Genomic DNA, 27,887 nt, shown 5'->3' with positions numbered 1-27,887 from the left:
TGCCAAGGGTTCCAAGCGCTCACACTCTAGAGAGTCAAAAGCCTTTTTAAAATTAAATAAATAAATTCCAGTACCTGGGTGTCTGCCTGAAAGGAGCAGAGAATGACTAAGAGAAGGAACACCTGTCTCTCCTGTATTTCTCTGCACCTGCAGTCATTTGGAATAAAATGGGGTGAGGTTATGGTACCTCTCCCATGACAGCCAATCATAGCCTAAGCAAATGAAAGATGGAAACTTCCAAGGCAACTCATTCCAAGAGACTGAGGAGAGAGTGGTGGGCAATCAAGAGAGGAGAGATGTTTTTAGTTTAGTTCTCTTCAGCCAGTTGCTGCTCTTCCAGGACAGGACACAAACCAAGCCAATCAGAAAATGTACCAAGCTGCAGAGGTTTTACAACAGACCCATGTGGCTTTGGAGCCCTCAGAAATTGAAAACCCAAGATATAAAGATACATTTATTAATGGTGGAGACAGACCAAGTGCTTTGATAGTATTGTCATTGGTCTTCAAAAATGTCAGATGTTTTTCTTTCTTGAGATGAGCTCTGCTGGTGGTGGTGGTGTTGAGGGGAAAGTATTATGCAGGTTTCTAGTATGGCTCTACCTGAACTGGGGAGAAGCAGATGTGAAAACTCATTGGCTAGCTTCCAGGACATCACCAACACACTTTTTGGTAAGATGAAGGATAACATATATATTTACAAAAATATTATGTGCTACTCTAAAAAAGAAAAAAAAGTCTGATGTTTGAAGGCACTGGGTGTTCCAGCCACTGGTGTGCATGTCTCTAAGAGATGTTGTGAAGCCAAGGCAAAGAGCCAGCTGTAATCCCTCTGGGAATGCTAAATCTGTTTTCACCCTAGGCATCATTTCCTATCTATATCCCATTCTGAAGACCTGAAATCTCCAAAGGAAGCACTAATGGAGAAATCAGAAGCAAATGGAGAAATCAGGTAGGATTCTGGTGAAGCTGTGGGAGGTGGGGACAAGACTGCAGCCTGATCTTGTTGGGTTCTTTTTTTTTTAAGTATAAAATTTTCCTCCTGTTTGAGGGCCAGCTGAATGCATTTGTTGCATTTATTGCACCATTGTTCACGGTGCAATAAGTTGTAGTGGGACCCAGGATTCTAGAGCTCATGAAGAAATGGCTGCGCTTTGTTTGACGGAAGGAAAGCTAGCCACACCCCTTAAGCTTCCCCATCTCTTTCTGATTGGCGAGGAAACTCCAGCCTGGATTCGCTCAGTTCTAGTCATGCTGTTAAGGACGGTAGTTAGAAAATACAACAAAACGTCACTGCCAGGCAGGTTTGTCACCCAGATCACAAATGCTGTGCTTCAGCCAGAGGGGATGTGGGCAAGAGCATGTTGGGACTCCATGCTCCCTTTCGGGGTTACCTTCTTGGTGCACTGTCTAACGGTATTGATTAACTCCGAAATCACCATATCCACGCATTTCAGGCAAGGCTCTTTAATCTTCTTCACCTGCTTTTTCACAATGGTCTCAAAGGCCATGTCGGGCGTGAAGAGACCGGTTCTAAACAGCCCGGTAGGGAGGGGACAAGACAAAGTGGGAGGAAGACAGGGCAAGAGGAGTGACACAGCATTACAGATCAACTTCAGAGCAGTCGCTCATACCACAGAGAAGCAGCTTGGGGTGTGCTGGGTGAGACTTGAAAAATCAGGAAGGAAGATAAGAGCTCTCTGAGGGCTACACAACCCACTTCCCCACATGGACAAGGCCAGGGGTGAAGGAAACTGTGGCTCTCCCAGCTACCATCAGCCCCAGCTGATGTAGTCAGGGATGTAGGGAGCTGATGTGATGGGCCAACCTCTGGCTTAGATGGAGAGGAGATGGCCTTCCTGTCCCAGCAGGCTTTGGGCCTCCCAAGCTGACCCTTCTTCTGCCCTGCTGCACTGTTCTTTGAGCATTGCTTACAGCAGGAGTGGGGAACCTTTGGCCCTCCAAATCAGGGGTGAGGACCCTTTGGCTCACACTCTCATACAGGCAACCTTTCCAGGGCTGCATGCTGCCAGAGGCTGAACAATGACCTTTGTACAGTACTTTATATCCCAGCCATGCAAAAGTCAGGTGTTTCTACACAAACACACACACTACCAATCCATCCACCATCAAAGCAAGTGAGAAGGATTCTCTCAGTTCAACAGCACATTCAAACCAATCAAAAGCCTTTGAGGAGGGCCCAGAGCAGGGCCTGGCAGCGGCTAGATTAAGAGGCTTAGGGGGGTGCATTTGGCTCCCTTGCCTGCACAAAACCTTGTTGGACTCCAATTCCCACCCGTCTTGACCAGCTTGGCCAATGGCCAGGGATGATGGGAGTTGTAGTCCTACAAGACGTACAGGGCCACTGGTTCCCCACTTTTTCATTAGGGTTTTAGCTAGCTACTGTTTTTAATTTGTTCCCTTTGTAGCTTGGCATGTGCTACTTTATGGGGTTCTACTGCTGTGCTGGCTGGGGATGATGGGACTTGTAGTACTAAATTTTCCCAGGGCACCAGGTTGGTGAAGGCTGCCCTTGTCATTGCAAGGAAGGAGGAAGAGAAGAGGCTCAAGTAGCGGGAGCAGTTCTGCCGCCACCACCACACCTAGTTAGTCCCTTAGATTGTATATCTTTTCTAATGACACACTTCCAGTGAGGGCAGAGGGAGCAGAGCATCAGATGAGAACAGAGCCAAGAGAACTTTGAGGCTGATTATCACTGCATACAGAAGCAGCAACAAACGTGTATCCCGACTCAACCTTTACGATGTGGGCCTTAGGCAGGATGAACACCCCATCATGAGTTGCTCATCGTGGAAAACTTAAAGTGCTGAGAACTCATGGGAAGTGAGAGGAGCAAAATGCACCTCAGGGCTGATCTGTCCCAGCTGGCATGCTAAGAACCTCCCCCCTGTCTTAATCAGGCCAAACTACAGCCAGCCCCTGGGCTTGGTGCAACATCAAAGCCATACGCCTGAAGCTGGTGCTATCCAGATGTTTTGGTCTACAGCCCTCATAATGCCAACCAGTGACCACATGAGCCAAGGCTGAAGAAACATCTGGAAGGCATCAGGTGGGGGAGGCAGTCTAAATGGGTCCTGCAAGTATGACAGGCCTGTTTTACACCAGTGCAGGTTGCAGACAGAAGTGGCCTCACCACCAAAATGGAAAACCGAGCCATTGTAGATATTCGAGGGGGGAAAGCAACATGAAACAATAGCCAGGGTGGGATTACTTCCTGGGGTACTTATTCTTGCAGATGACATCACTTCCCCTTCCACAGTGAATGGAAAGGCAGCTTTATTTTACATGATCCTGCCTCAGGGAAACTGGAAGCAAGCCAACAGGGATCAATAGTGGAACCTACCCACAGGCTTCAAAGCCGACCACCTCGGCAGGCACTTCTGCCCGTCTGCCAACCTACCATACCTCTGACGTCTTCAGGACAAAAGTTCTAGAAATACTGTCAAAGAAACGGCGCAGAGGCAGCCTGCCTCCATTGCATTGATACATGCCTGATTCCATGGATGTTCTTGATGGCGTAGCTGATCTCTCTTCGCAGCTCCTTCTCATCAAATTCCATCTGCATGGGGAGAAAGAGCCATCAGCACAGCCATTGCAGCATGTTGCTACAAGTCTGGACTACCTCAATGTGCTCTATGAGGGGCTTCCCTTGTACTTGATCAAGAAGCTCCTATTGCTGCAGAATGACAGGTGAGGATCTGGGAGGCCAGGGTTCAAACCCCTACTTGGTCGTGAAGCTCTATGGGTGACCTTGGGCCAGTCACTCACTCTCAGCCTAAACCTACCTCATGGGGTTGTTGTGAGGATAAAATGGGGAAGAGGGGAACTATGTACGGCAGCCTGAGCTCCTCAGGGCAGGATATAAATGCAATAAATTAAGAAGGTGGGATATACCGTTGCCTTAGGAAAGTGAGGAAAATTCTCAGGGATGATTCACACCCTGGCCGGCAATTTTTGGTCTCCTGCCCTCAGGCAGAAGATACAGTCGCACCAACAGGGTAAAGAACAGCTTCTCTCTGTGGGCTGTTAGGCTGTTGAATGAAAAGATAACAACAGGGCAACTGACTTTTGGGTTTGGTGGGTGTGCGTCAGTAAATGAGGGGAATTAAGACTAAGAGAGCTGAGTGGGGGGGGGGGTGCGTGTAATCTCACTGTATACAAGTTGGACAAGTGACAATAAAATACTTCAATATACATGCAATAAATTAAGTAAATCATAAATAAGCTCAAGGGCAAATGACCTCTTGTTATTCACCTCAGCTCTACAACAGTTCTCTCAAAAAGGTTGTCCCTCAGGAAACTGAAACTTACACCCCTGTTCTTATAGGTTTTCAGGGCCTCACAGAAAGAAGACGGGGAGCACCACCCCAGCTGCTCCAGAGGGTGGGACCCAAACCAATGGATTCAAATGACAAGGGAGGAGATTCTGACGAAACTTTGTGGTGTCAAGAGCCGTTTGACAGTGAAACAGGCTCCCTAAAGAAGACGGTGGACTCTTTGCGGAAGGTTTTTAAACAGAGGATAGCTGTCTGTCAGGGATGCTTCAGCTGCAATTCCTGCACTGAGGGGGTTGGACTAGAAGATCTCAGGGTCCCTTCCTACTGTACAGTTCTATGATTAGCAAAAAGAAGGGAAATGGAAGGAAATGAAAATGAAGAAAGCAGCATGTTACCCTGAAGGAAACCAGTTGAGAAGAAGAAGCAGAAGAAAGAGGACAGGGAGCAAAAAAGGAAATGCCAATGCCAGCCTATGCCAGCAGCCTCAGAATTCATTCCAGTCGGCACAGCTGTTCAACAACCCAGCAGGACACAGAAGGGCTGACTGGGGCTGGTGGAAGTTGTCGGCCAAAATATCTGCAGGGAACTGGATTGCAGAAGGCTGGCCTAGGCAAATGCTAATGAGGGATCCGTTTTACCTTCACCAACTCAAAGGGGAATCTCTCGTGGAATATGCGGTTGATCCTGGCACCTCCAGACAGCTCATAGGTATCGATCTGATCGCCAGAGCCTTCAATGCGCTTCTCAAAGTCGACAGCAAACTGCTGGACCATTCTATGCAGGGGATTAAAGAAGGGAGGAAGAGATTTCATAAATGTAGAACACCCATCCAATTAAAGTTCACTGAAGCCATCAGATGTTTTACCATCAGCTTGTGAGCTGGCTGTGATTGGCTCTTTCTATTGCACACTCCAAAAAATAGGTCTAAATCATTTGCTACAACATACATGACACAAGCTTAAGAATGGATAGAGAGCCTAGCAGACAGCACTGGCGAGGGCTCAGAAGCCAGTGCGGAGTAGTGATTATAGAGTGCTAGACCAGGACTTGGGAGACTGGAGTTCGAATCCCCACTCAGCCAGTAAGCTCACTGGGTGACGTTGGGCCAGTCACCATCTCCTAGCCTAATCTCACAAGGTTGTTGTGAGGATTAAATGAGGAGGGAGAACTGTGTATGCCACCTTGAGCTCCCTGTAGAAACAGGTGGGATATAAATATAATAAATCAATAACATAAATGTACTTATGAGGTCCCAGGAACCAAATTTAGGTTGCTAGGTAGGTGTAAGCCAGGAACTCCAATGCCTTGGCTTCAAGTGTTTGCTTGCTACTGCTAGAAGCCTCCAAGCCAAGATGGCCTTAGAAGACAGAATTGATATAGTGGACATGAAGGAAACTGGGTGGGAGAGAACCAGCAGGGCACGGTTATCTCTGGTGAAAAACTCAATGGGAAGGACAGGGGAGGACGCATCAGAGGTGCTGGCGCTTGGCACGTCAAAGAGTGCATTGAGCCAAGCATGTCAGAAATCCCCCAAGCAGAAGACTCTTCCATTGTGGTGATACTGAGCCCCAAGAGCAATCTAAGTTTGGGTTACCAGACCTCCCCGATTCCCAGGGACAGTCCCCAGATTTGCAAATCTGTCCCCAGACAAATTCTGTCCCTGAAATGTCCCCAGATCTGCAAATCTGCTCCCGGGAAATGTGGCAGCAGCAGCCTCAGCAGCCCGGAGCCAGCCTGTTAGTATAGTTGGCTCTGGCTGGCTTCAGGAGCTGCTTGCTGCTGTGGCGCCCGCCATTTTTCCTCTCCGGAAGTCCCGATATGATGTGTCTTGTGCGCAACCCATCATACAGGGACTTCCAGAGAGGAAAAATGGCGGGCGCCACGGCAGCAAGCAGCTCCTGAAGCCAGCCAGAACCAACTGCCAGAGCCAACTGCACTACCAGGCTGGCTCCAGGCTGCTGACTGCCTCTGCCACCACCACTGCCAAAGGGGAACCAGGGACGTCCGGTGGTACAGATCTCGTGCCCCCTTCCCCCTTTGTTTTGACTGACTGGGGGAGGCTCGGAAGTCACGGGCAGTCAGATGTTGCCTGTTTTTTTAAAGATCTGCGCATTTATGTTTCACAGCACGCAAAATAAGGGCTTTGCACCTTTATACAATATACCTGTGTGCTTGGGCCCAGGGTCTTTTGCCTCACCATCCCCACTACTGACTCCCTGTTGCTACTCAGCTTAAAAAAAAGGGGGGGGGGTGTCCTTGGATTCATTGAAAAAAATCTGGTAACCATAATTTAAGTGCTCTTAATTAATAGGTCACTCACTGAAGCAGAGCTTTGGTCTTGCGGGCAGGGTCATCAGGGCGGAAGTTCTTGTATTCTTCCACTTCTTTCTCAATGGAGAGAAGCTGGCTCTGGAGTTTGTTTCGCAGGCCTGGCAATGTGTCTCGGATATGATTGGTCAGTTGCTGCACAAGGAAAGGAGACCATTGACAAAAATGAGCTAAAATCCCATCAGGCTGGTTGGCGCATATGCAAAAACAAGCTTTGTACTTCAGGATGATGCTTCAGGATTGGATATGCTTTCATCTCCCCTCCCTGCTTCTTGGGTTTTGTTCTCATGCCTTGATAGTTTGTTTTTATGCCTTGATCAGTCAAACTGTGGGTTTGCACAACCATAGCTTGCCAGAATTTGAAACCTACTTCAGATTATGCTTTTCCTATTCTTGGTTAGGTAAACTGTTGTTTGCACAGGTTAGGAAATAAGAGAGGGAACTAGACCATAAATTAGGGAGGAAGAATACATGAGCTTGGTAAAGTCATAGTAGCCAAACCACTGTTTAGCCATTAAGTATGAACCAAGTCTATGAAGACAAAAATTAATTGTACTCTTAAATTAGTTTTGTCATTTTTATTTGATGGTCAGCACACAACATTGTACAAGGCAGCATATTTTTTTATGATGCACACGTCTGTCAGTTGGCATCATCTCAGAACAGACTTTGTCAACCTGGTGCCCTCCAGATGTTTAGTACTATTGCTCCAGCCATTTAGAGGGCACCAGGTTGGTGAAGGCTGTCTTAGAAAAAAAAATCCTCCTGTGTGGAAGAGAAGACAGAATGCCTGTTTGAAGATGGTTCTTGCCACCTGTAGATTTTATAAACAACTGCTTTGAATAATAATCATAATAATAATAATAATAATAATATATCTGCTGCCTTATTAATTAGGGGCACATTTTTCATCTACTAAAGGTAAAGGTAAAGGGACCCCTGACCATTAGATCCAGTCGTGGCCGACTCTGGGGTTACGGCGCTCATCTCGCTTTATTGGCCGAGGGAGCCGGCATACAGCTTCCAGGTCATGTGGCCAGCATGACTAAGCCGCTTCTGGCGAACCAGAGCAGCGCACGGAAACGCCGTTTACCTTCCCGCCGGAGCGGTACCTATTTATCTACTTGCACTTTGAGGTGCTTTCAAACTGCTAGGTTGGCAGGAGCAGGGACCAAGCAACAGTTTTAATCAATTAATCTAATGGATTTATCCAGAAGAGCATGACTAGGATTGATAAAGGATCATCTACTTTGCTTTTTGTTTTTCCAGCTTAACACTTGCAGCTTTCTAAACCATTCCTCATAGAAGTAGAAACACAAAAGCAGTTTTTAAGTCTTTGAAGGTCTGCCAAGGAGACTTGTTCTCTGTTGCTTCAGAGAGAGGGACTAGAGCCAGTGGGTGGGAAATGCAGGGAACCAAATTTCAGCCAAACATTAAGGCAACCTTCCTAGTGGTATGATCTGTTCAGCCATGGGAATAATAGTGGCTGGTGGCACTTACCTGACCTCCTGACAGCTGGGTTTCTGCTGTTGCTTTACCAGCATGGGGCGTGGGGTGGGGAAGGTGGTGGGAAAGCCCATGCAGTACACTGGCAGGGCCAATCCAACACTCCTGCTAGTATGTTTGTGCCAATCTCCCTGCTGCCTTTTTTACGTGTGGGTAATTAAGCAGAGGCCGGCTGGTCATCAGTCAATACAGTGGTATCTCTGGATGCAAACGGGATCTGTTCTGGAGCCCCGTTCACATCCTGAGTAGAATGCAACCTGCAACTGTGCATCTGCGCATGCACTGATCACGATTTGCTGTGTCTGCACATGCGTGTGACGTCATTTTGAGCGTCTGCGCGTGTGCGAGCGGCAAAACCCGGAAGAAACGCGTTCCGTAACTTCCGGGTCGCCACGGAACGTAACCTGAAAACGCTCAACCTGAAGCATATTTAATCTGAGGTATGACTGTAGCTGAATTCTGGATTGTGCATTGTGCAGAGCAGGGAGCTGAGCTAGCTGCTTTCCAGCCCTCTGATCCCTGCACAATCTCAATGTGTTTTGTATTATTCTTTTGGTGGTACCCCAGGCAGAAGTCCCAGCCAAGTCAGCCCCGTGTGCATAAGCCTTTACCTGGTTCAGTACTTTCTGCAGGTAGGGCGTACCCATACGATCGGCCATGTGCCTATACGCTGGGTGGGTGAGAAAGAACTTCCTCTCTGCAGCCAACGCAGCCTGAATATCCTTCTTTCCATCAATATCCTTCTGGCTTCTGTTGACCACACCAATGTAGCCTAGGAAAGAACGGATCAGAAAGTGCAGGTATCAGAGAGTGATAGACACAAACTACATGACAAGGATCTGGATGCAACGAGGAACTGAACTGTGTTCAGTAACAAGTTTGAGGGACCTGTGGCCCTCCAGATTTTGCTGGACTGCAGCTTATAAGAACATAAGAAGAGCCAGCAGGATCAGGCCAATTGCCAATCTAGCCTTTCTGAATTCTTTATGGAAAAAATAAGGAAAACTTTTGGGTTGCAAACTCATACTTGGAAAAGCCAGCCTGTCTAGCATCACAGTCGTATGAGTGCTTGATTTATTTGACATGAAATTCTGCAATAAATTTTTTTTTTTGCAACTAAGAAGTCACTATGTGAATCAGGGTTCTCTGCCTATGTGGCTATTAAAACAAAATACAGATCCCGCATCAATGCAGAGCCAGATATTCCATTGCAGCTGTCCTAAATTCAACCAGATATAGCCACATTGTGCAAATCAAAACAGTCCCATCTCTCTCATTAGAATCTAAGTTCCTGAGCTATGTTTTATTGTTCTTTTTCAATGCCAAGTGACATTTTTGGTTTTGCAACTGCAAAAATTGTTTTTAATACCATCTCTATTTGGGTAACATATTGTGGATTTACAATGCCTGCTTTGAATTCATTCTCAAATGTTTTGTCTTACTTTATTTCTTTGTTGTTGCTTTTCATTTATGTAGTTTAGTGAAGAAAACAACATTTTGAATGATATAAAACTTTATAACATGCCCAAATGCTTAAAAATACCCTCCATCGTCAATACAGCTGTCATTTGGTTTAGTACCTATATAGGTGCTAGGTGAAAATATTGTCACCTTTAGGCCATGCATTCGAAGATCCATTTTTCAATGACTTTCAATGAGAAAAAATAAGTTTAGATCAAAATTTAAGCTATTTAGAATTTGAAAAATATTTTGTGCTGTTGCTATATAATAAAATACCGACGAAAAAACATAAAAAATAGAGTTAGGTAAAAAAAGTAAAAAATGCACATCCATGCCTTTGGCTTAAGGACAATGATATTGTTCCATGACAAATTTCTCTCCAGAAAACTGCTTCATGACTCAGAAAAGTTTGGGAACCGCTAGGCTATGTCAGAAAAATAAGACTATGTAGTGGAAGGGACTTGTAGAAACCTGCTGAAGATCAAAGCATATGGGTGGCTTCAGAAATGAAGAGATGGTCTTTAAGGTATCCCAGGTCCAAATCGTTGAAAGGCCACCTCCAACAATCAATTAGAAATCCAAAGTCAATTGTTGAAGTTCAGGAGTAGCGTCATGACGTCCTTTAGATGTTATTCAACTACAGCTCTCATTACCTCTGACCACTGGCCATGCTGACTGAGGTTAGCAGGAGTTGTAGTAGGAAGCAGCTAGAGGGCACTACATTGGCTACCCCTACTCTGGAGTGTGAGAAGTTTAACCCATTTAGAATTCTCAATGTATTTTCACCCAGACCTGGTGGTTCATCTTGAGCCTGGGAAAACATTTCCTTTCTCTTTGTTTTGAAAGAGTAAGGCCAATGTTGGCAAGAGACATAAATTGTCAGAATGCAAAGAAGGACTAGGAGCTGAAGTAGGCCCTGATATTAAGAGGAGAAAGTCCTTGCCTCTCCGTAGTGGAAGCAGCTTGTTCTCTAGGACATCACGAGCATCAGTTCCTTCATCCATCAGGTCCAATTTGGTGATAACTCCAATGGTACGCTGACCTGTTAGATAATAAGCAAACAATGAGAGTTATGGGGTAGTACATTGACCTATTTCATTCCAGTACATATCCTGGACCTTTCCCACATATGAAGAGGGGACCTGAATTCATGGTTAGTGAGAAAAAACCGATATATATATAGATATATAGATATATAGATATATGGATGGAATGAGTTCTCAATGGGATACCTCATTGCTTGTGGGGAAGAGGGGAGTAGAATAAGCATACACCTGTTTCCAGAAGGGTAGTCATATTAGCCTATTGAAGCAAAAACAATGAAAGACCTTGTGGCATCTTAATGACCAGCACATTTATGATGGCGTTGCTACAAAGATCTGGGAGTTAGATAAACAGGATGCAGATTGTGGATGGGAGGTGAAGCTGTAGGAGTTCTTGGTGCTGTTGTTTGGGATCTCATACAGGAGTAGCAATGGTGCCACCTGCTTTAGATTCTGCTTGCTTACAACATGATCTACCTGTACATTTGTAAATAAACTGGACTTAACTGTCAGGGGTCCTTTACCTTTAAATAAACTGTTATTACAAAAACATTCTAAGTCTCCAGCACTCACTCTCATTACAAGGAAAATACAAATGTAAAAAACTGGCACCCCTGGAACTTTGTGCTGCTTGGAGTGAACCTTTTTTGGTGATATTTGCAATAGCCAGTGGTCAAGGGAAGAAAAGGAGACCATTGGGGTAGGAAAGGGACAAGCTATGAGAAAAATATAAACACAAGAGCTGAGTTTACCTTGAGGATCGACTTCTTTAGCAATCTTGAGAGCATCAGAGTTGGCCAGGTCTGAATTTGCTGGGGATACTGCAAGGATGAGGCAGTTCTCTTTGGTGACAAACTGCATTAGCATTTCACGGATCTGGAACTCAATGTCAGCAGGCTGGTCTCCAACTGGAACCTTAGTCATCCCGGGAAGATCCACCAGGGTCAGACTCAGGACTAGATAAAGGAAGAGAAAGAGATGCCCAGGTTGGGTGATGTTACTTTGCTATTGGGTGTCTCATAGGAACGTAAGAAGTGGGCAAAGTATTGTACAGCCTAGAGAAGAGGTGGTCAATGTGGTGTTCTCCAGATGGGATGACAACTGCCAGGGATGATGGGAGTTCTAGTCCAGAAACAGGGCCACAGATTCCCCACTCATGGTCTAGAATGCTGTTTCGCAGGGTTCAAAACCAAATGTCCATCCATAGGAGCCAATTCCAACATCCTTTCAGCCCTCCCAATAAAATATTTGAGGAGGCCAGGCCCCACAAAGTTGATGGGGATTGCTACTCAGTTGGGTTGCATGCACCCCATGTGGGATTAATTATGCAGTGTGGGGCTTACCTGACCTCTCCAATAATTTATTCAAGTTGGTACCCCTGTATCCATCTGTTCCTCTGCTTTACTTTCAAACACAGATCCAACCAGATGTCTCTGGGAAGCAGGTTGATATAAGTCAGCCTTCCCTAACCTGCTGCCCTCCAGATGTTTTGCAGCTCCCATCAGCCACCCACAGCCAGCATGGCCTTAGTGCAGGGGTCAGTGAACTTTTTCAGCAGGGGACCAGTCCATTGTCCCTCAGACCTTGTGGGGGGCTGGACTATATTTGGGGGGGTGATGCAAGAGCACTACAAGCCCCGGTGGCTGCTTACCTGTGTCTTGCGAGCAGCAAGGGCTGGTGGTGGCCGTGGAGGGACGATGAGCTGGCTCCAGAGAGGGGCTGCTTAAAATCATGGCCACTCGCTGGCACCAACAAAGCCCAGCCCCCTTCCTTCTCTAGGCAGGGTGGGGAGAAGCCAGGAGGAGGGAGGGAGGTGGCGGCGGCAGCACTGCCGTGTGAGGGAGAGGGAAAGAATGTGTACGCTGGCGATCCGCGCAGCGATTCCCAGAGCGTCTGTGGGCCGGATCCAGAAGGCAATTGGGCCTGATCCAGCCCGTGGCCCTTAATTTGCCTACACATGTCTTAGTGGGTGGGGCTAATGAGAACTGTAGTCTAAGCATCTAGAGGGCCACCAGGCTGGGGACGGTTAATTAAGTGTCTTTAATCAGCCCTATTCATATTATTATATGCCTTCATCATGGTATTACCTCACCCCAATCATCTTCTTTTATTATGTCGTGAACCACCCCTTGTTCTTTGGATGAAGGGTGATATACAAATTTAGTACATTATTATTATATCATCATCATCATCCAAACTGAAATGTTCTGGACATTTTACCCTGGAGGAGTTTCACATACAGGAGTTCCACATAATCCCAAGCCTTGGTGGCATCATACAAGATGGAGTCTGAGGCTTCCACCGCCCACACCTGGCACAAAGAGGGGACTTACCATGGGGAGAATAAACTCGCAGATTGATTGGGACAGGAGAGATGCCCTTGTTTGAGCCAGTTATCCTGTCAGTCTCAGCCTCGATCTCCTGACGTATCTCATCAAAGTCAGTGAACTTCTTTCCTTTGCAGTGTAGGAACTCGCCATATTCTAGGAAAGAGGCGGGTGGCAGGAAAGGTCAGGTTTGCATTTCTGGTACAGAAAGTATTGGTTTAAAGTGCAGGGATCTTTCCTATGCTAATTAATTCAATAAAGTTCTGGAAACTTCTCTGTGTGATACATGCTGGTGCAAGCTAGAAGTTTCTAGCTGACAAGTAAGACCATTTATCATCTTGGTCACCTCGCTCTGCACATGGTTCCACCTTGTCAAGCTCCTTCTTAAATTGTGGAGCCCAAACTGGACACTGGACTCCAAGGCAGAACAGAATGGTGCTATTACTTTCCATGATTTGGGCACTTGATGCAGCCAAGAATAGCATTAGCTTTTTTTTGCTGCTGCATCACAGTGTTGACTCATGTTAAGCTTGTGGTCTACTAAGATCCTTTTCATATGTACTTCTGTCAAGCCAGGTGTCCTCCATCTTATATTTGTGCATCTTATTATTCCTGCCTAAGTGCAGTACAAGGGTGAGATGCATTTCTACTTTAATTATCATCATTATTACAAAATATGCATCTTATAGGAATATGCAATTCAATGCAAATCTCAATCTTCCTTTATTATCTTTTTTTGTGATGTATTCCCTTCTTTCCTGAAATTACATCTTGCATATATGAACACTGTGCATGGGAACAACAACAGAAAAGAAGTGTTGAGTTTTCCCTATTGGTATGAAGAACAGAAAGAATTATGTGGAACTTTATAATAATAGTAATAATAATTTTTTATTTATACCCCGCCCTCCCAGTTCAGAAAACCGGGCTCAGGGCTGCTAACAACAAATTTAAAACACTTAATTGATGCAACAAAAAAGAGCATAAAATACAGTAGAAAACATGAATAACAATAAATTCAGAATTCAAAAATCTATTTAGGGGGGAAATCCATCCAATAAACATTAGATGATCACCAGGGCTAGCTGGCTAAATTAGTCCTATTTGGGCCAGCAAGGAGACTAGGGGAGAATTAACTGTGGGATCCCACTGAGCGGGAACTTTGGGAGACAATTTTGCATTTACACCACTCTAAGTAGCATATAAATTTTTTGAAACAAAAATAGAATACTGAAACGAAAGAGGAGAGAGAGGGGCTGGTGTACCTGTGGGGGAGTTGACCAGTTGCAGGACCAAGGGACGCCTGGTGACAATGCCAGATCCACGGGGCAAGAAGTCCCTGAAAAGCAAAAGGAGAAGAGTTCTGATGAAGGGCAGCTTCCCAAAAACAGACTGCATCATTGGATCACTGCAGTCCAGTGGCGTAACGTGGGGGGGGGGGGGCGTGGCGCTACAGGACAGGGATGGCTGCCCTGGGCACAAAATTGTTAGCAGTACAAATTTTCAACTCTCGGTGCTGCCTCAATACAGCTGCACCCGTCCATCACTGGGCTCCATTAAAAACAGCTTCTCCATGCTAACCAGGAAGTGACCTCTCCAGACAACAGAGTGACTCTTCTTTTATTATCTCTGTGGCTAGGATCTCCTGGGTGATGCAGTTGAATGTGCATGCATACTCCATCCGTTTCCCTCCATCAAACACACCCTCCACGTGGTCCCGGGCACTGGCAACCTATGTCATGCCACTGCTGCAGTCTCTGGGTTCTGCATAACCAAACAAGTGGAATGTGCTTCCCCTTCCCCTTTTCTTTGGTATGATGCATGCTTTGTTCAAAGATCACAACATTACTGCATCAGCCTTAATGGAGGGAGGACAACTTTGGGGGGTCTGACTCTGATTTGCATAGAGAAATGCATATCCAGCTGTTAAGTTTTATACGTAGTCACCCACATGGCATCAAAACAAACTTGGAAAATCTTCTACACATCCACATTAAGCTCACATCCACAGGATTATGCTTCAATCTGAAGCGTTAAGATAATGTCTCCATAGTGGCTCCTGCCACTGAGGTGGAAGAGGCTCTCCACTGCAAACACACACTTATCTGGCAAAAACTCCCACTAAACTTAATGGGACTTACTTTTGAGAAGAAAATGCAGGAGATTTCAGCCTAAAGCTGGCACTGGGGTAATTCAGAGATTATTAATAACAAATACTCCACCCACATTCCCCAGCCCATACCCATCAGAAATAAATTAGGATGAAGCTGCAAGGAATAAGCTTGTAATGAACACTGCAGAGTATCTTTGCTAAACAGGACTTACTTAACATAACCTAGGAGGGTCTATGCAAGGAAGACATGGCCAGATAACATAGTAATGCAATAGTTAAGTGTTCACAGGGAATCTCTGCTTTAATGCTGCTTTTAGCTAATTGTGGAAAAGCCATGGCCGCAGCTCTGAAGGCCCCCAGGGTGAGAGCAACCAAACTGCCGCTTAAGTTGGTTCCATGAATCAATGAGATCCTGTCAGCTGAGTTCTAGCACACTGCTGAAGCCCACAGAGGGCAAACAATCCCTCTGCAACAAAATCAGTTGCAGCCAAGCATTTGCTTCTCGTTTGGATTCCTCCTCACTGCTCAGAAAGAGGCTTGCACTTTCAAATCGAGAGCAGCAGGGAACATGGTGGCAAAAACAATGCGGCAAATGTTGCAAAATGTGCACCGGGAATCTTATGGGAAGGGAGTTCATCAAATTCTCCTTAAGATTGCTGATTTAGCAGCCACAACCCACAAGTACCCCCCTCCCCGAGTAATTCTGAAATGACTCTCTCTTCCGTAAAGCTCTGCAGTGAACACACCACAAAGCGAGATGTGCTGCCCTCTCTCTGACACTTGCAAGTCCCACTAGAGTTGCATCAGCCATTTTTGGCTTCTGCTCTGGATTTCCTTGATTCCTCTCTTTGCAGAGTTCTGATCACAAAGGATGCTTCCATGTGTGGACAACTTAACACAGCCTTCTCCAAGCTGGTGCCCTCTAGATGATTTGGACTACAATTCCCTTTGGCCCGAGTCAGCAGTAAAGATGTCCCATAGAGAAGGAGCTGGCCAGAAAGAGGCCACAACAAGACAGAAAATGTCTTGAACGGCAGTGAGTGCAACAAGCCATTTTTACACTATTCCGCACCTCCTAGTGGTGCAACAATAAAACAACTAGCACATTTGCAAAGCTAAGCAGGGTCCAGTGTGGTTTCAGATTGGATGAGCAACTGCATGCTGAGATTCCTGAAGCTAGAGTTCCCTTCCAACTCTACAACAATGAAATCTATGAAAAATTGTGCAGATAGTCTATCATGTGTTAAAAGGGGTAGATTTTCTGAGCACATGTTTCCCACTCTACTTGCACAAAAATGGGGCAAGCAATTAAACAGCACAAGGTGCACAGGTGTTTTTGCTATTGATGCTGGAGTGGGGAACCTGTGGCCCTGCTGCTGTTGCTGGATGAAAAATCACATCTTTCTCCCTGACCACGCTGACTGGGGTTAGTGAAAATTGGAAGTCCAGTAACTTCTGTAGGGCCACAGATGCTCCACTCCTGTCCTACATGGTGCTGTAGCAGAGGTTCAGTGTGTGTGTGTGTGTTTGTGTGTGTGTGTAATGCGTCTACATCTCAACTTTCTCCCCAATTTGGATACCAGGTGGGCCCTCAATCAATCTTTTGAGGAGGCAGGTAAGCCGCACTTAAGCCAATAACGGTAATTTCAGGCTTGCAAAAATGGAATCACGGGGTGCCAGCTATTTCAATAATCATGCATTTTAAAGGCCCGTTTCAAAGTAATGCTTCATGCAGCAAGAACGTTCCAAATGCTATGGGAATAAATGCAGCATTTTTATGTGCCAGCCATAAAACATTATTTGTATGAATGAATAGTAAGTGCTGGCATTCTGTGAAGATCCCAGTTAGCTTACAAGTTAAAAGAATCAATATTAGTGCATTAGTACCCCCAGAGAGCGCTAAAAAGTTTTGTCTAGCTTGTTGCATCCCATTCAGACTGAATAAAAATGCACACTTCTTGCCACAAACATAATGAAATATCATTTGGACAAGAGTTCTACATCCTGTTTATCACAGTGATCAGCCAGGTCAGGTTGCCAGGTCAGGAACCTCCCAGATCCTGAGACTGAGTTGTGGGCCCCAGTGACACCCATAAGCATGACGAATAAAGCATCAACCACAGTCACTGAGAGCATGTCATTCAAATAAAAAACACAAAGCCCAATTAATGGGCAAACATGTCCCTGCTTGGAAGTTAAGACAGTAACCTTAGCTAAAGGTTACTATGATAGGGAGGGGAGGAGGGCAGACCCCACTACCACCACCAGAGTGTCTTACCGTATTTTTTGCTCTATAAGAATCACTTTTTCCCTCCTAAAAAGTAAGGGGGGGTCTGTGTGCGTCTTATGGAGCGAATGCAGGCTGCGCACCTATCCCAGAAGCCAGAACAGTAAGAGGGATTGCTGCTTTCACTGCGTAGTGATCTCTCTTGCTGTTCTGGGTTCTGAGATTCAGAATATTTTCCCCCCTGTTTTCCTCCTCCAAAAACTAGGTGCATCTTGTGGTCTGGTGCGTCTTATAGAGCGAAAAATACGGTAATTTGCAGAGATGGAGGTTAACTGGGAAGGGGAAGGAGGGGAGGAGGCAGACCCCATGGAGAGTTCATTCAATAATTTGCAGCCTGCTACTGCAAGGCTGAAGCTTGCAAGCTCTATGCATAGAAGACATCATGATGATGATGATGATCACCATCATTTAAGGGCACTCTTGCTCACTTGGAGATTCAAGCACTCCACCTGCCATCTGGAGTGGGGAAGGCAAACCTAGAGCCCTGGAGTGTCTGCATTTGGTCTGGATGGTGCAACCAAAATTGGGGGTCCCACAGCATGCCGCCTCCAAACGACCGCCAGAGACAGTGAAGGGGAAGCAGGCAGAGCATAAGCACCAGGCATGGGCACTTGGTGGGGTTGAATTCAGTCAATGTCATACCTTTAAAGCACTATGATCCCACTTTAAACAGTCATGGATACTGTGCCTGCCCCCCCCCAAAAATTTCTGGAAGCTGTAATTTGTTGAGGGTGCTGAGATTTGTTAGGACATCCTTATTCCCCTCCCACAAATATAAGTCCCAGAATTACCCGTGATTGTTAAACCACTCTGGAAAAATTGTATCCTATAATACTGTTTTAAATATATAATACAAGAAGGGAGCTCGACTGAATGACCTCCAAAGACCCCCTCTAGCTTTTAGATTTCATGGGCTCCTCCAGACCATCTATTTACTGAGCATACACCCAATGCTTACTTGGAGGTCAGGGTCATGCATTTTAAAGCACACTTATAGTCATAGTTGAGGAGATTTCACCCCTCCCATATCCAAGAATCTCCTGAGGAGTCTGCTGATTTTGCAGAGAGGAGGAGGCGTGTTCTGCTCTCTACTTATTCTGCTCCAGCACCACATCAAAGAGTTGGTCAGTGAGTGTGTGGGTCAGTCAGTCAGTCAGTCAGTCAGTCAGAGAGAGAGAGAGAGAGAGACTGAGTGTTAGAGATTGTGTGTTTAGATAAGGTTGCTGCTAAGAGCAGCTGCAGACACTCAGTGCGGTTTAGCATTCATTTATGCTTAGACTCATTTAGCTCTGTATATAGTTGTATAATAGTTGTAGATAGAATAAAGAAGATATTCTACAGAGCTGCTCTCCGAGTTGTTTATATACTCTGCTAGACTCTGCTGTACTCTGCTGTGCGGACGAGTGTCTACTTGTGGAAGTGAATCCGGTGCTCACAACTCTAAGCTGTGAGTCCACAGCACTTTGACCTGTTCCTGTGCTGAAGGTGGTCTCTGGAAGTGCTACCCAGCTCACCTAGCCCAGTCGGGGCTGAATTGGATGAGTCCAGTTAGTGGCACTGGCTCAAGGGCGATGCTGACAATAGTCCCCCCCCCCCAATAACCCTGGGAACTGCAGTTCACCCATCACAGATCAGGTTCCCAAGATACTTTCGTGGGAGCCAAGTGCTTTAAATATACTTTGAATGTATAGTGTGGATTTGACTCTATTTTCTGGTTTTTAATTGAGGATTCTTAAATACATGCTGTCAAGCTGCATGCTAGAAGATTCAACACAGACAAGAGAAATTATTTATTAATGCAGCACATACTTAAATTGTGGAACTCCCTCCCACAGGAGGCAGTGATGGGCACCAACTTGGATGGCTTTTAAAGGGGACTGCACAAATTTGTGGAGAAGGCTATCAATGGCCACTAGCCATGATGCTACACTCTGCAGCAATGATTTTGAATACCAGTTGCTGGAGACCAGAGAAGAGGAGACAACTCTTGTGCTTGGGTCCTGCTTGCCATGTTCCCACACATATCTGGTTTGCCGTTGTGGGAACAGGATGCTGGGACTTGATGGGCCATTGGCTTCATCCATCAGGCTCTTCTTAGGTTCTTATTTGCTTGCAGAAAGCTTATGTGGAGGTTTATTGAGCTTTCATTCTGAATTGTTTGCAGCGTGTTTACATGCCTTCAGGTTACAAATTGGGTCATCACACACTTTTCAATGCAGTTCTCCATCACTTTCCTAACCCCAAATGTAAAGGGTTTTGTTTTTATATCAGTAGATTTGTGGTGCCAAGATGACGGAGTGCTTTAATACCATGGGTAGGCAAACTAAGGCCCGGGGGCCAGATCCGGCCCAATTGCCTTCTCAATCTGGCCCGCGGACGTTCCAGGAATCAGTGTGTTTTTACATGCGTAGAATATGTCATTTTATTTAAATTGCATCTCTGGGTTATTTGTGGGGCCTGCCTGGTGTTTTTACATGAGTAGAATGTGTGCTTTTATTTAAAATGCATCTCTGGGTTGTTTGTGGGGTATAGGAATTTGTTCATTTCCACCCAAAAAATATAGTGCAGCCCCCCACAAGCTCTGAGGGACAGTGGACCGGCCCCGTGCCGAAAAAGTTTGCTGACCTCTGTTTAATACACTTTAATCACAAAAACAAAAAATTCTGGTAAATGCTTGAATCCCTCCTACAAAATACTGACAATCTAGACATCCCCTATGACACTCCCTCCCCCACTACACACCCACAAACTTATATTTATCATAGAGCTCCTATTTGTTCATTATCTGAGATAAAGGGACCACAGCTTTTTTTGGCATGTAATATGACAACTCTTGACACAACTTGGGAGACAATGGTACTCTTCTGTGTTTGGGTGTAAAGCACACATTGTACTGCCCTGGCAATGCTGCATTGATAGACTGTGAATACACTCGTTCTTTTGAACCACAATTGTGCAAATGGTGCTTGAAATAAAACCAGACAAAAACTGCTCACACGCACCAGTTCGGAAGTCTGACAATGGAAGATACAGAAGGTGCAGCAATCCAGAATTTAAGCTCTCCAGACAGAAGTTGCGAGTGGGCTCAATAATGACATAAAACTGTGAAAGATGTCAAGACGCAAGACGTGGGATAGAGGAGCTTGTGGGGAAATCCTGATAATGTCAGTTTAAAAAAACACAACACAACTAAGCAAGATTTGTAGCAGGCCAGAGACAAAGAATGCTGGAAATGGACCATATAATGCAGCAATCCAAAACAATAAGCATCCATTTTTGTTTCAGATAGAATACCTGGAATGGGAAATGACAGAACTGCTTATCTCAGGAGTGCAGGCTCACCATTTGTCTGCAGAAGGTACCCAGCAGCAGCAGTAGTTAAGCAGGAATGAGGAATTTCCAGATACTGTTGGACTTGAGGTCCCATCATCCCTGGCTATTAGTGATGCTGGCTGGGGCTGGGTGGAGTCCAGCAACATCCCTGAGTCAAAGAGCCCTAGGTAGCAGGTGGGACTAGCCCTACTGTTAGGCAGAGGGAGGCAATTGCCTCAGGTGGCAGATGCTGAGTGGCAGCCCCAGCTTCTCCTCCAAAGTCTCCTGGCCATAACCTTCTGTTGGAGGGCAGCCCCATAGTTACCCTATTGACCTCAGGGGCAGTGGAGGATGAAATTTCATTGCTAGACTTAAAGGAAGAATCAACTGCCAGACCAACTGACTTTTGTGTATGGAATCAGTCAGTCTGTCAAATTTATTTGTTAGAAAGCACTGGTCATCACAAAAATACAAACAGTAAGTTCCTACATTTCAGCATAGGTGGTCCCCAGTCCAAGGGGGAACCCCTGCACCCAGAATGTACAATAAAATGTTGTCTGACCCGATAAGCTACTAAAACAGACATGGAGGATTGTAGCCTATGTTAGTCCTACTCAGAGTAGACCCACTGAAATTGATGAACATGATTGAGGCCACTGAAATCAGTAGGTCTGCTCCAAGTATTTTTCCGTCAAATACAACCCAAAATCTTTATGTGCAGTGTCTTAATCCCAATCTATCCACAGATAACAGATTTTCTGTCTATTGCTCAAAAAAGTCTTGGGGCAATTCCTTTAAGAAACCTTTCCCAGGGAGAATTATGCCAGAAGCAAGACCTTGAATAATGAATGATCCCTGGAGGCAGATTCACAGATGAGGTTTTACAGGTATTATGGCATCTCTCCTATCCAAAGATGCTTTAGGAATAGTTTGAAATCTCAGAGCTGTAAATGCCTTCCTCAGCACACCAACCAATAATTTTTAAAAATGTGATCCGGGAGACTATATAATCACATTTCGCAGAATAATGGTGATAATTGCATAGCTTGGAGATGACATATTGCGAACAAAAGGTCCCCACAAAGGGGCTGAGAGATGTGACAGAAAAGTTTGTTTTCTGAGCAGGTTGAGTCATCAAGTGTTTTTTTCCCCCTGCCAGCAAACAATTAACTAACAACAGTGCCTGACTGGCCAGAGTCCAGGGGAGGCAGTTGTGGAGTGGAGGGAGGAGTGTGTGTGAGGGGGATTCTGTCAGGAGGCTCCTTCTGACAGGGGCAAAGCTGAGGAGATGCTCTCAGGTTCTGAAAATACAGTCCCACACTTGCCTATAGGAAAAAGGGTCCCAGAGGGGATATTCTGACAGGAAAGGGCAGTACAGTGGTACCTCGGATTACATACGCTTCAGGTTACGGACTCCGCTAACCCAGATATAGTACCTCAGGTTAAGAACTTTACTTCAGGATGAGAACAGAAATCGCGCGGCAGCAGCAGTAGGCCCCATTAGCTAAAGTAGTACCTCAGGTTAAGAACAGTTTTAGGTTAAGAACGGACCTCCAGAACGAATTAAGTTCTTAACCCGAGGTACCACTGTAGTGATTCTGAGGCCAGGGAGGATTTGGGGGTATGTAAGGGAAACAGTAAAAAAAACAGTAAAAGGGACACGGGTGGCGCTGTGGGTTAAACCACAGAGCCTAGGACTTGCCGATCAGAAGGTTGGCGGTTCGAATCCCCACGATGAGGTGAGCTCCCGTTGCTCGGTCCCTGCTCCTGCCAACCTAGCAGTTCGAAAGCACGTCAAAGTACAAGTAGATAAATAGGTACCGCTCCGGCGGGAAGGTAAACGGCGTTTCCGTGCGTTGCTCTGGTTCGCCAGAAGCGGCTTAGTCATGCTGGCCACATGACTTGGAAGCTGTACGCCGGCTCCCTTGGCCAATAAAGCAAGATGAGTGCCACAACCCCAGAGTTGGTCATGACTGGACCTAATGGTCAGGGGTCCCTTTACCTTTACCTTTAAGGGAAATAGTCCAGTTAAAATCCTAAGTTCCTGAAGTGTGTGTGGAGAAGTCTGATCTATGGAAGATGTGTAAAAGAAGGTAAACTTAAGCCTGAACAGCATACAGCCTATAACCTGAAACAGTATATGTTTTAATAAAAAACAACAGCACCGTTTCTTACATTTCTGTGGAAGAAGAAGAACCTAAACTCCTTGTTTACATCTGTTATAATAAAGTTTGTTTGCAACCTGTTTTCCCAAAAGGAAAACCCACTGTCGCTCGTGATTCATTCTCCATTGGAGGAATTCACCTGAGGGAAAGGGAAACTGAGGGCTGGCACAGCGGCGCCAGGGAGAGAGAAGGCCATTGCACCGTTGCAACAGACACCCCTATCTTACACGCTGTAAGGTGCTACCTGAACCCACTCTAAGTCCAGTCTGTGAATAAAGTTTTGAATTAAAATGAATAGGCTTGTCAACATTTTTATTGAGCAATTTAAGCCAAAATCTCTCTCTCTCTGTTTATCAAAACACTGATCTATTCCTGAATTTACAAAATACAGCTTGCTCTTCCACTGTAATATTCTAGTTGTCTGCCCAGGTCTCCAATTTTAGTAACAAGGAAGTAGCGGGTATAAATTTTAGATACCATACCCAACAAACATATAATATTTCATGCCATTGATCTTAGAACCCCTTCTTATGAATGGGTGTAATAAGAGATGGGATCTTGCAAGAATCATTGAGTAAAAAGCTTCTCAAATAGAAGAATACTTGCACCAGTCAATATTTTATTTATACCTTTTGTGGGGGCATTGCATAGTCACTGTATATTATTAGAAAGACTTAAACATATTTATTCTGTATCAAAGACCCACAGACCTTACTCTCTGATATATTTTGGCATAACTTTTTAATTCTCCAGATATGCTAGTTATCTGGATAATTTGACTATGCCCAAGTATTGCCATGTCGTTTCTAAGGCCAGAGTCAACTGTCTCCCTCCTGCAATATTGTAAGGGTGTTATCAAGGTGTCCCAAATGAAGATTGCTTGCGTCCCTGTAGAGACGAAGTAGCTGATACTTTGGGTATTTATTAATTTATTAATGTAGTCTTCATAGTGAGGAAAGTAGTAGACTATTTAGCCCTGGCCCCTCTTCCTTGTGAGAAAACATCCTGGAAGGACTATGGGGTGGTATTTGAAATATTTATTGGCTAATAAAGACAATTAATGACAGTTAGTGGCCAAGTTTCTTTTCTCAACTCAAAGATGTTCATAAGATAATACTCTCATTTTAATTGCCCGTTGTATCTTCTCTTCTTATCCTTGTTTCATATTTCATTTTCTGTAAGTGAATGTTTCAATGATCACTTTTTTCTTTCTGTTGGCTCTTGTTTTGAAGGGTCTGTGACTGTACAATAAATTATTGATTGACAGATAAAGAGTCTCTTCCCACTGTGTGATTGACACTTGTGCTTTGATAGATTTTTGGTCTCCCTCATTACATGCAGTGCAATGGATCAAATACCTAGCTGAGTTTTTCTCCTTCTCTGGACAACCCAACTCTGTCCAGAAATGGAAGGGGAAATCCTTTGTTCCCCCTTTGTGAATATGTTATTATCATTTCTACATTCTGTAATTAGGGCTGCAGAACTGTATGTCATAGCTGTCAACTTTTCACTTTTCTTGCGAGGAATCCTATTGGGAATAAGGGAATTTCCCTTTAAAAAAGGGAAACGTTGACAGCTATGCTGTATGTGGAGCTGTGGGGTGCTATTTTGTCCTTTGTTTCAGGCAGCATATTGTGTTGGGCCAACCCAGGTAGCAGGGCCTGGCTTGAAAAGTCATTGGGCTGAGGCTGCCAATCAGAGCAGACAACACTGAGTTAGGGTGGGCATATGGTCTGCCTCAATATAACGCATCTTCATAGCAGTGTTGGCCTCATGTATCATTACAAAACCAGATTTGTAAAAGGAGAATGATGACATATTTGTATTGCCACCTAACACCATACTCCCAAAATATTGTTACTGGCCACTCCAATCTCTGCTGAGCGGTGCATGAGATTCCATGGGGTCTTGGCACTCAACCAGGTTCTGGGTATCTTTGGGGAAAATGAGGCTCGGTGGTGTCTGCAATGTCTTTGAAGTATGATTTGTTTACACCAGAAGCTTTCAATGGAAAGAGGTTCCACAGCATTCGCATCTGGGAAGCAGCCTGCCTTTCACAGGAGCCCAGCATTGGATTCCCAGACATCTCTGTGCCCCTTGCATGTGCCATGCAAATCCCCAAAGCAGAACTTAGCTCAAGGTTTGCAGATGAGCTGCAGCAGCTTTGGAAGGGCAGCGATGACAAAAACAGTGCTGCATCATTCACCCATATTGCAGAGACAGCATCACTGCATGGCAGAGCAGCACTTAAATAGAAACATAATTCCCTTTGGAAAGCTGCAGAGGGGCTGCTGCTGCCCACAGGGATTTCTGACTCGACACTGCCCCTGTGCAATGTGGAAGACTTACGCTTCTGATGAGTCACAGTTCCAAGCACCAGCCATGAACCTGTGCCAGTTCCAAGGTTTTTTGGAGAGTGGGGCATGTGTTGGCCCTGAATGCACCCAATTCCTCCTCCTTGGCCCCTCCAGAGGTTGCAGAACCACAACTCTAATCACACCTGGCCATTGGCCATGCTACATGGGGCTGCTAAGAGTCATAGTTCAGGGACACTTTGAGGGCCAAAGGTTCCCAACATCTGAAGCAGAGAATGCCTTAAAAGAGAGGATTGTCCTCTGACAACAGCTCTTGAGAGGGGACTCTTCTCACTAAGCTGGACACTTGGCCACCCTAGTGCCGCCACAACTGATCCTCGGACATTAGCTAATAGGTACTATGTGACATTCTATGCTCTTTTAAAATGGGGGGGGGGGACTTATTGGGTTGTTTTTATTTTGATTATATATTTTGTGGTTTTGTGTTCTGGTTTTGTTCTGTGAAATACCCTGAGACCTCCAAGTATAGGGTGGAGTATACAATAAATAAATAAATAAAATATTCCTTAATCTGTGTATCTGCAGAAAGATTATGACGGATTGGCAGCATGCACGACAGCACATGCAGCTTCCTCTAACACGGAGATTATGAGAGGAACTCTGTAATAATCTTAAAGTGAAACTAATGAGAACTGAGCATGCTCAGCAGCCGCAGAATGCTGGCTGACAGTGAAGGGTGAAGGGATGGAAAACCAGAGAGGGCAGGAGGAAATTGCAACAGAGAGACTGGAACACTCAAGAAATGCTCTAGGCTTCAGCATTTTGTTGCAGCTCCCACTTGTGTTTAAATGCTGCATTTGAATCCTGTCCTTCTAATAAGGAGTGCAGGTCAGGGAGCCATTTTTCCACCTCTCCTTTACCCCTTTTTGTAACAACCCCTTCTAAGTGGAATATCCACCCTGTGACCCACTTTGGAGTTAACACTGAGAGTGATACCCAGCATTACACATAGATCAATTGAAATTAATAGACTTGATTTGGATGCCTATTCTGGATATGTCTTAGTAGGATACAGCTCAAAAACAGCCTTCACCAACCTTGTGCCCTCCAGATGTTTTGGGCTACAACTTCCAACAAGCTGTTGGAAGTGATAATCCAAAACTTCTCAAGAGCACCAGGCTGGCAAAGTCTGATCTGAAGGAGGCTACCATTACTAGATGTGACTATGAAGAACATGATACCAGGATATTTTTGGTGCATGGTTTCATGTTGCACCTCAGCAGAAATACCAATAGTTTGATCAATTTCTTTGGCAACCAAATCATGCTGCAGTAATTATTAACAGTAGCAGAGACAGATCACAGTTCAGGGATAAAAACACATGATGCAGAAGGTCTAAAGTACATTCTCTGGCATCTCCAGTTTAAAGGATCAGGTGGCAAGACTGCAAGAATTTTCATTTCCAATAAAATATTTTTTTATTTCACAACAATATAAATGTACATATGTGAATAATCATCCGTTGCAAAATTACTCACTTACAGTCCAAACATCTTAATCATATATATCCATTTACAATTCTTACAATAAATTATCCATAATCAATCCTCTCTTCTTACAACTAAATAATTTAAAGAACTCAAGCTAGCTCACAATAAATACTCCAATGGTTTCTTAACTATTTATTAATTTTGTCTAATTAGCTATTCCTAAGGCAGGAACATTAGTATTATTTTTTAATTTTTAATTTACCGTATTTTTCGCCCCATAGGACGCACTTTTTCCCCTCCAAAAATGAAGGGGAAATGTGTGTGCGTACTATGGGGCGAATGCAGGCTTTCGCTGAAGCCGGGAGAGCGATAGGCATCGGAGCGCACCGACCCCTCTCGCTCTCCAGGCTTCAGGAAGCTATCCGCAAGCCTTGCAAGCCCTGTGGGAGTTCCCACAGGCTCACAAGGCTTGCGGGCAGCAGCCTGCCGCCCGAAGCACGGGGAGCCCTCCGGAGGACTCCCCGTGCTTCGGGGGCGTGTCCGCAAGCCTTGCGTGCCCGACGGGAGGTCCCGCCGAGCGCGCGAGGCTTGGGGCGGCAGCCTCCCGCCCGAAGCACGGGGAGCCCTCCGGAGGACTCCCCGTGCTTCGGGGGCGTGTCCGCAAGCCTTGCGCGCCCGACGGGAGGTCCCGCTGAGCGCGCGAGGCTTGGGGCAGCAGCTTGCCGCCCAAAGCACGGGGAGCCCTCCGGAGGACTCCCCGTGCTTCGGGGGCGTGTCCGCAAGCCTTGCGCGCCCGACGGGAGGTCCCGCCGAGCGCGCCAGGCTTGGGGCGGCAGCCTCCCGCCCCGAAGCACGGGGAGCCCTCCGGAGGACTCCCCATGCTTCGGGGGCGTGTCCGCAAGCCTTGCGCGCCCGACGGGAGGTCCCGCCGAGCGCGCCAGGCTTGGGGCGGCAGCCTCCCGCCCCGAAGCACGGGGAGCCCTCCGGAGGACTCCCCGTGCTTCGGGCGAGTGTCCGCAAGGCTTGGGGCGGCAGCCACAGCTGAGGGGGGGAAATAAATTTTTTTTATTCATTTCCCCCCCAAAAAAACGAGGTGCGTCCTATGGGCCGGTGCGCCCTATAGGACGAAAAATACGGTAATTTAAAAATGATCCAAACATGCATTTTAACACCCTCCCCTCCTATTTCCCTGTTCTTCATCCAATAAGTTAACAGATTTAATTGAAGCTCAACAGTTCATTTC

At 45.6% G+C, this 27,887-nt stretch overlaps 1 protein-coding gene across 16 annotated transcripts in view; it reads right to left on the bottom strand.

Annotated features, from left to right (window-relative positions):
* DNM1 (dynamin 1) overlaps window positions 1-27,887 on the bottom strand; it is a 129,662-nt gene that overhangs the window by 75,306 nt on the left and 26,469 nt on the right. For 12 of the 16 annotated variants that reach the window (XR_014507080.1, XR_014507081.1, XR_014507082.1 and 9 more), the window contains exons 2-10: window positions 14,228-14,301; window positions 12,969-13,118; window positions 11,388-11,591; window positions 10,536-10,634; window positions 8,743-8,903; window positions 6,618-6,760; window positions 4,936-5,071; window positions 3,512-3,579; window positions 1,394-1,532 (exon numbers count right to left, since the gene is read on the bottom strand). Coding sequence is in view for 12 of the 16 variants with exons in the window: in XM_083422975.1 (XP_083279101.1) it covers window positions 1,394-1,532; window positions 3,512-3,579; window positions 4,936-5,071; window positions 6,618-6,760; window positions 8,743-8,903; window positions 10,536-10,634; window positions 11,388-11,591; window positions 12,969-13,118; window positions 14,228-14,301 (1,174 nt within the window). In the remaining 4 variants the exon portion in view is untranslated. The remainder of the gene's footprint in view (window positions 1-1,393; window positions 1,533-3,511; window positions 3,580-4,935; window positions 5,072-6,617; window positions 6,761-8,742; window positions 8,904-10,535; window positions 10,635-11,387; window positions 11,592-12,968; window positions 13,119-14,227; window positions 14,302-27,887) is intronic. The other 4 variants (XM_083422969.1, XM_083422970.1, XM_083422968.1 and 1 more) reach the window with 1 other exon arrangement.

This window comes from Podarcis tiliguerta, assembly GCF_965153285.1.
Source record: "Podarcis tiliguerta genome assembly, chromosome: Z".
NCBI lineage: Eukaryota > Metazoa > Chordata > Lepidosauria > Squamata > Lacertidae > Podarcis > Podarcis tiliguerta.
This window is presented reverse-complemented; position numbering and strand designations above follow the sequence as displayed.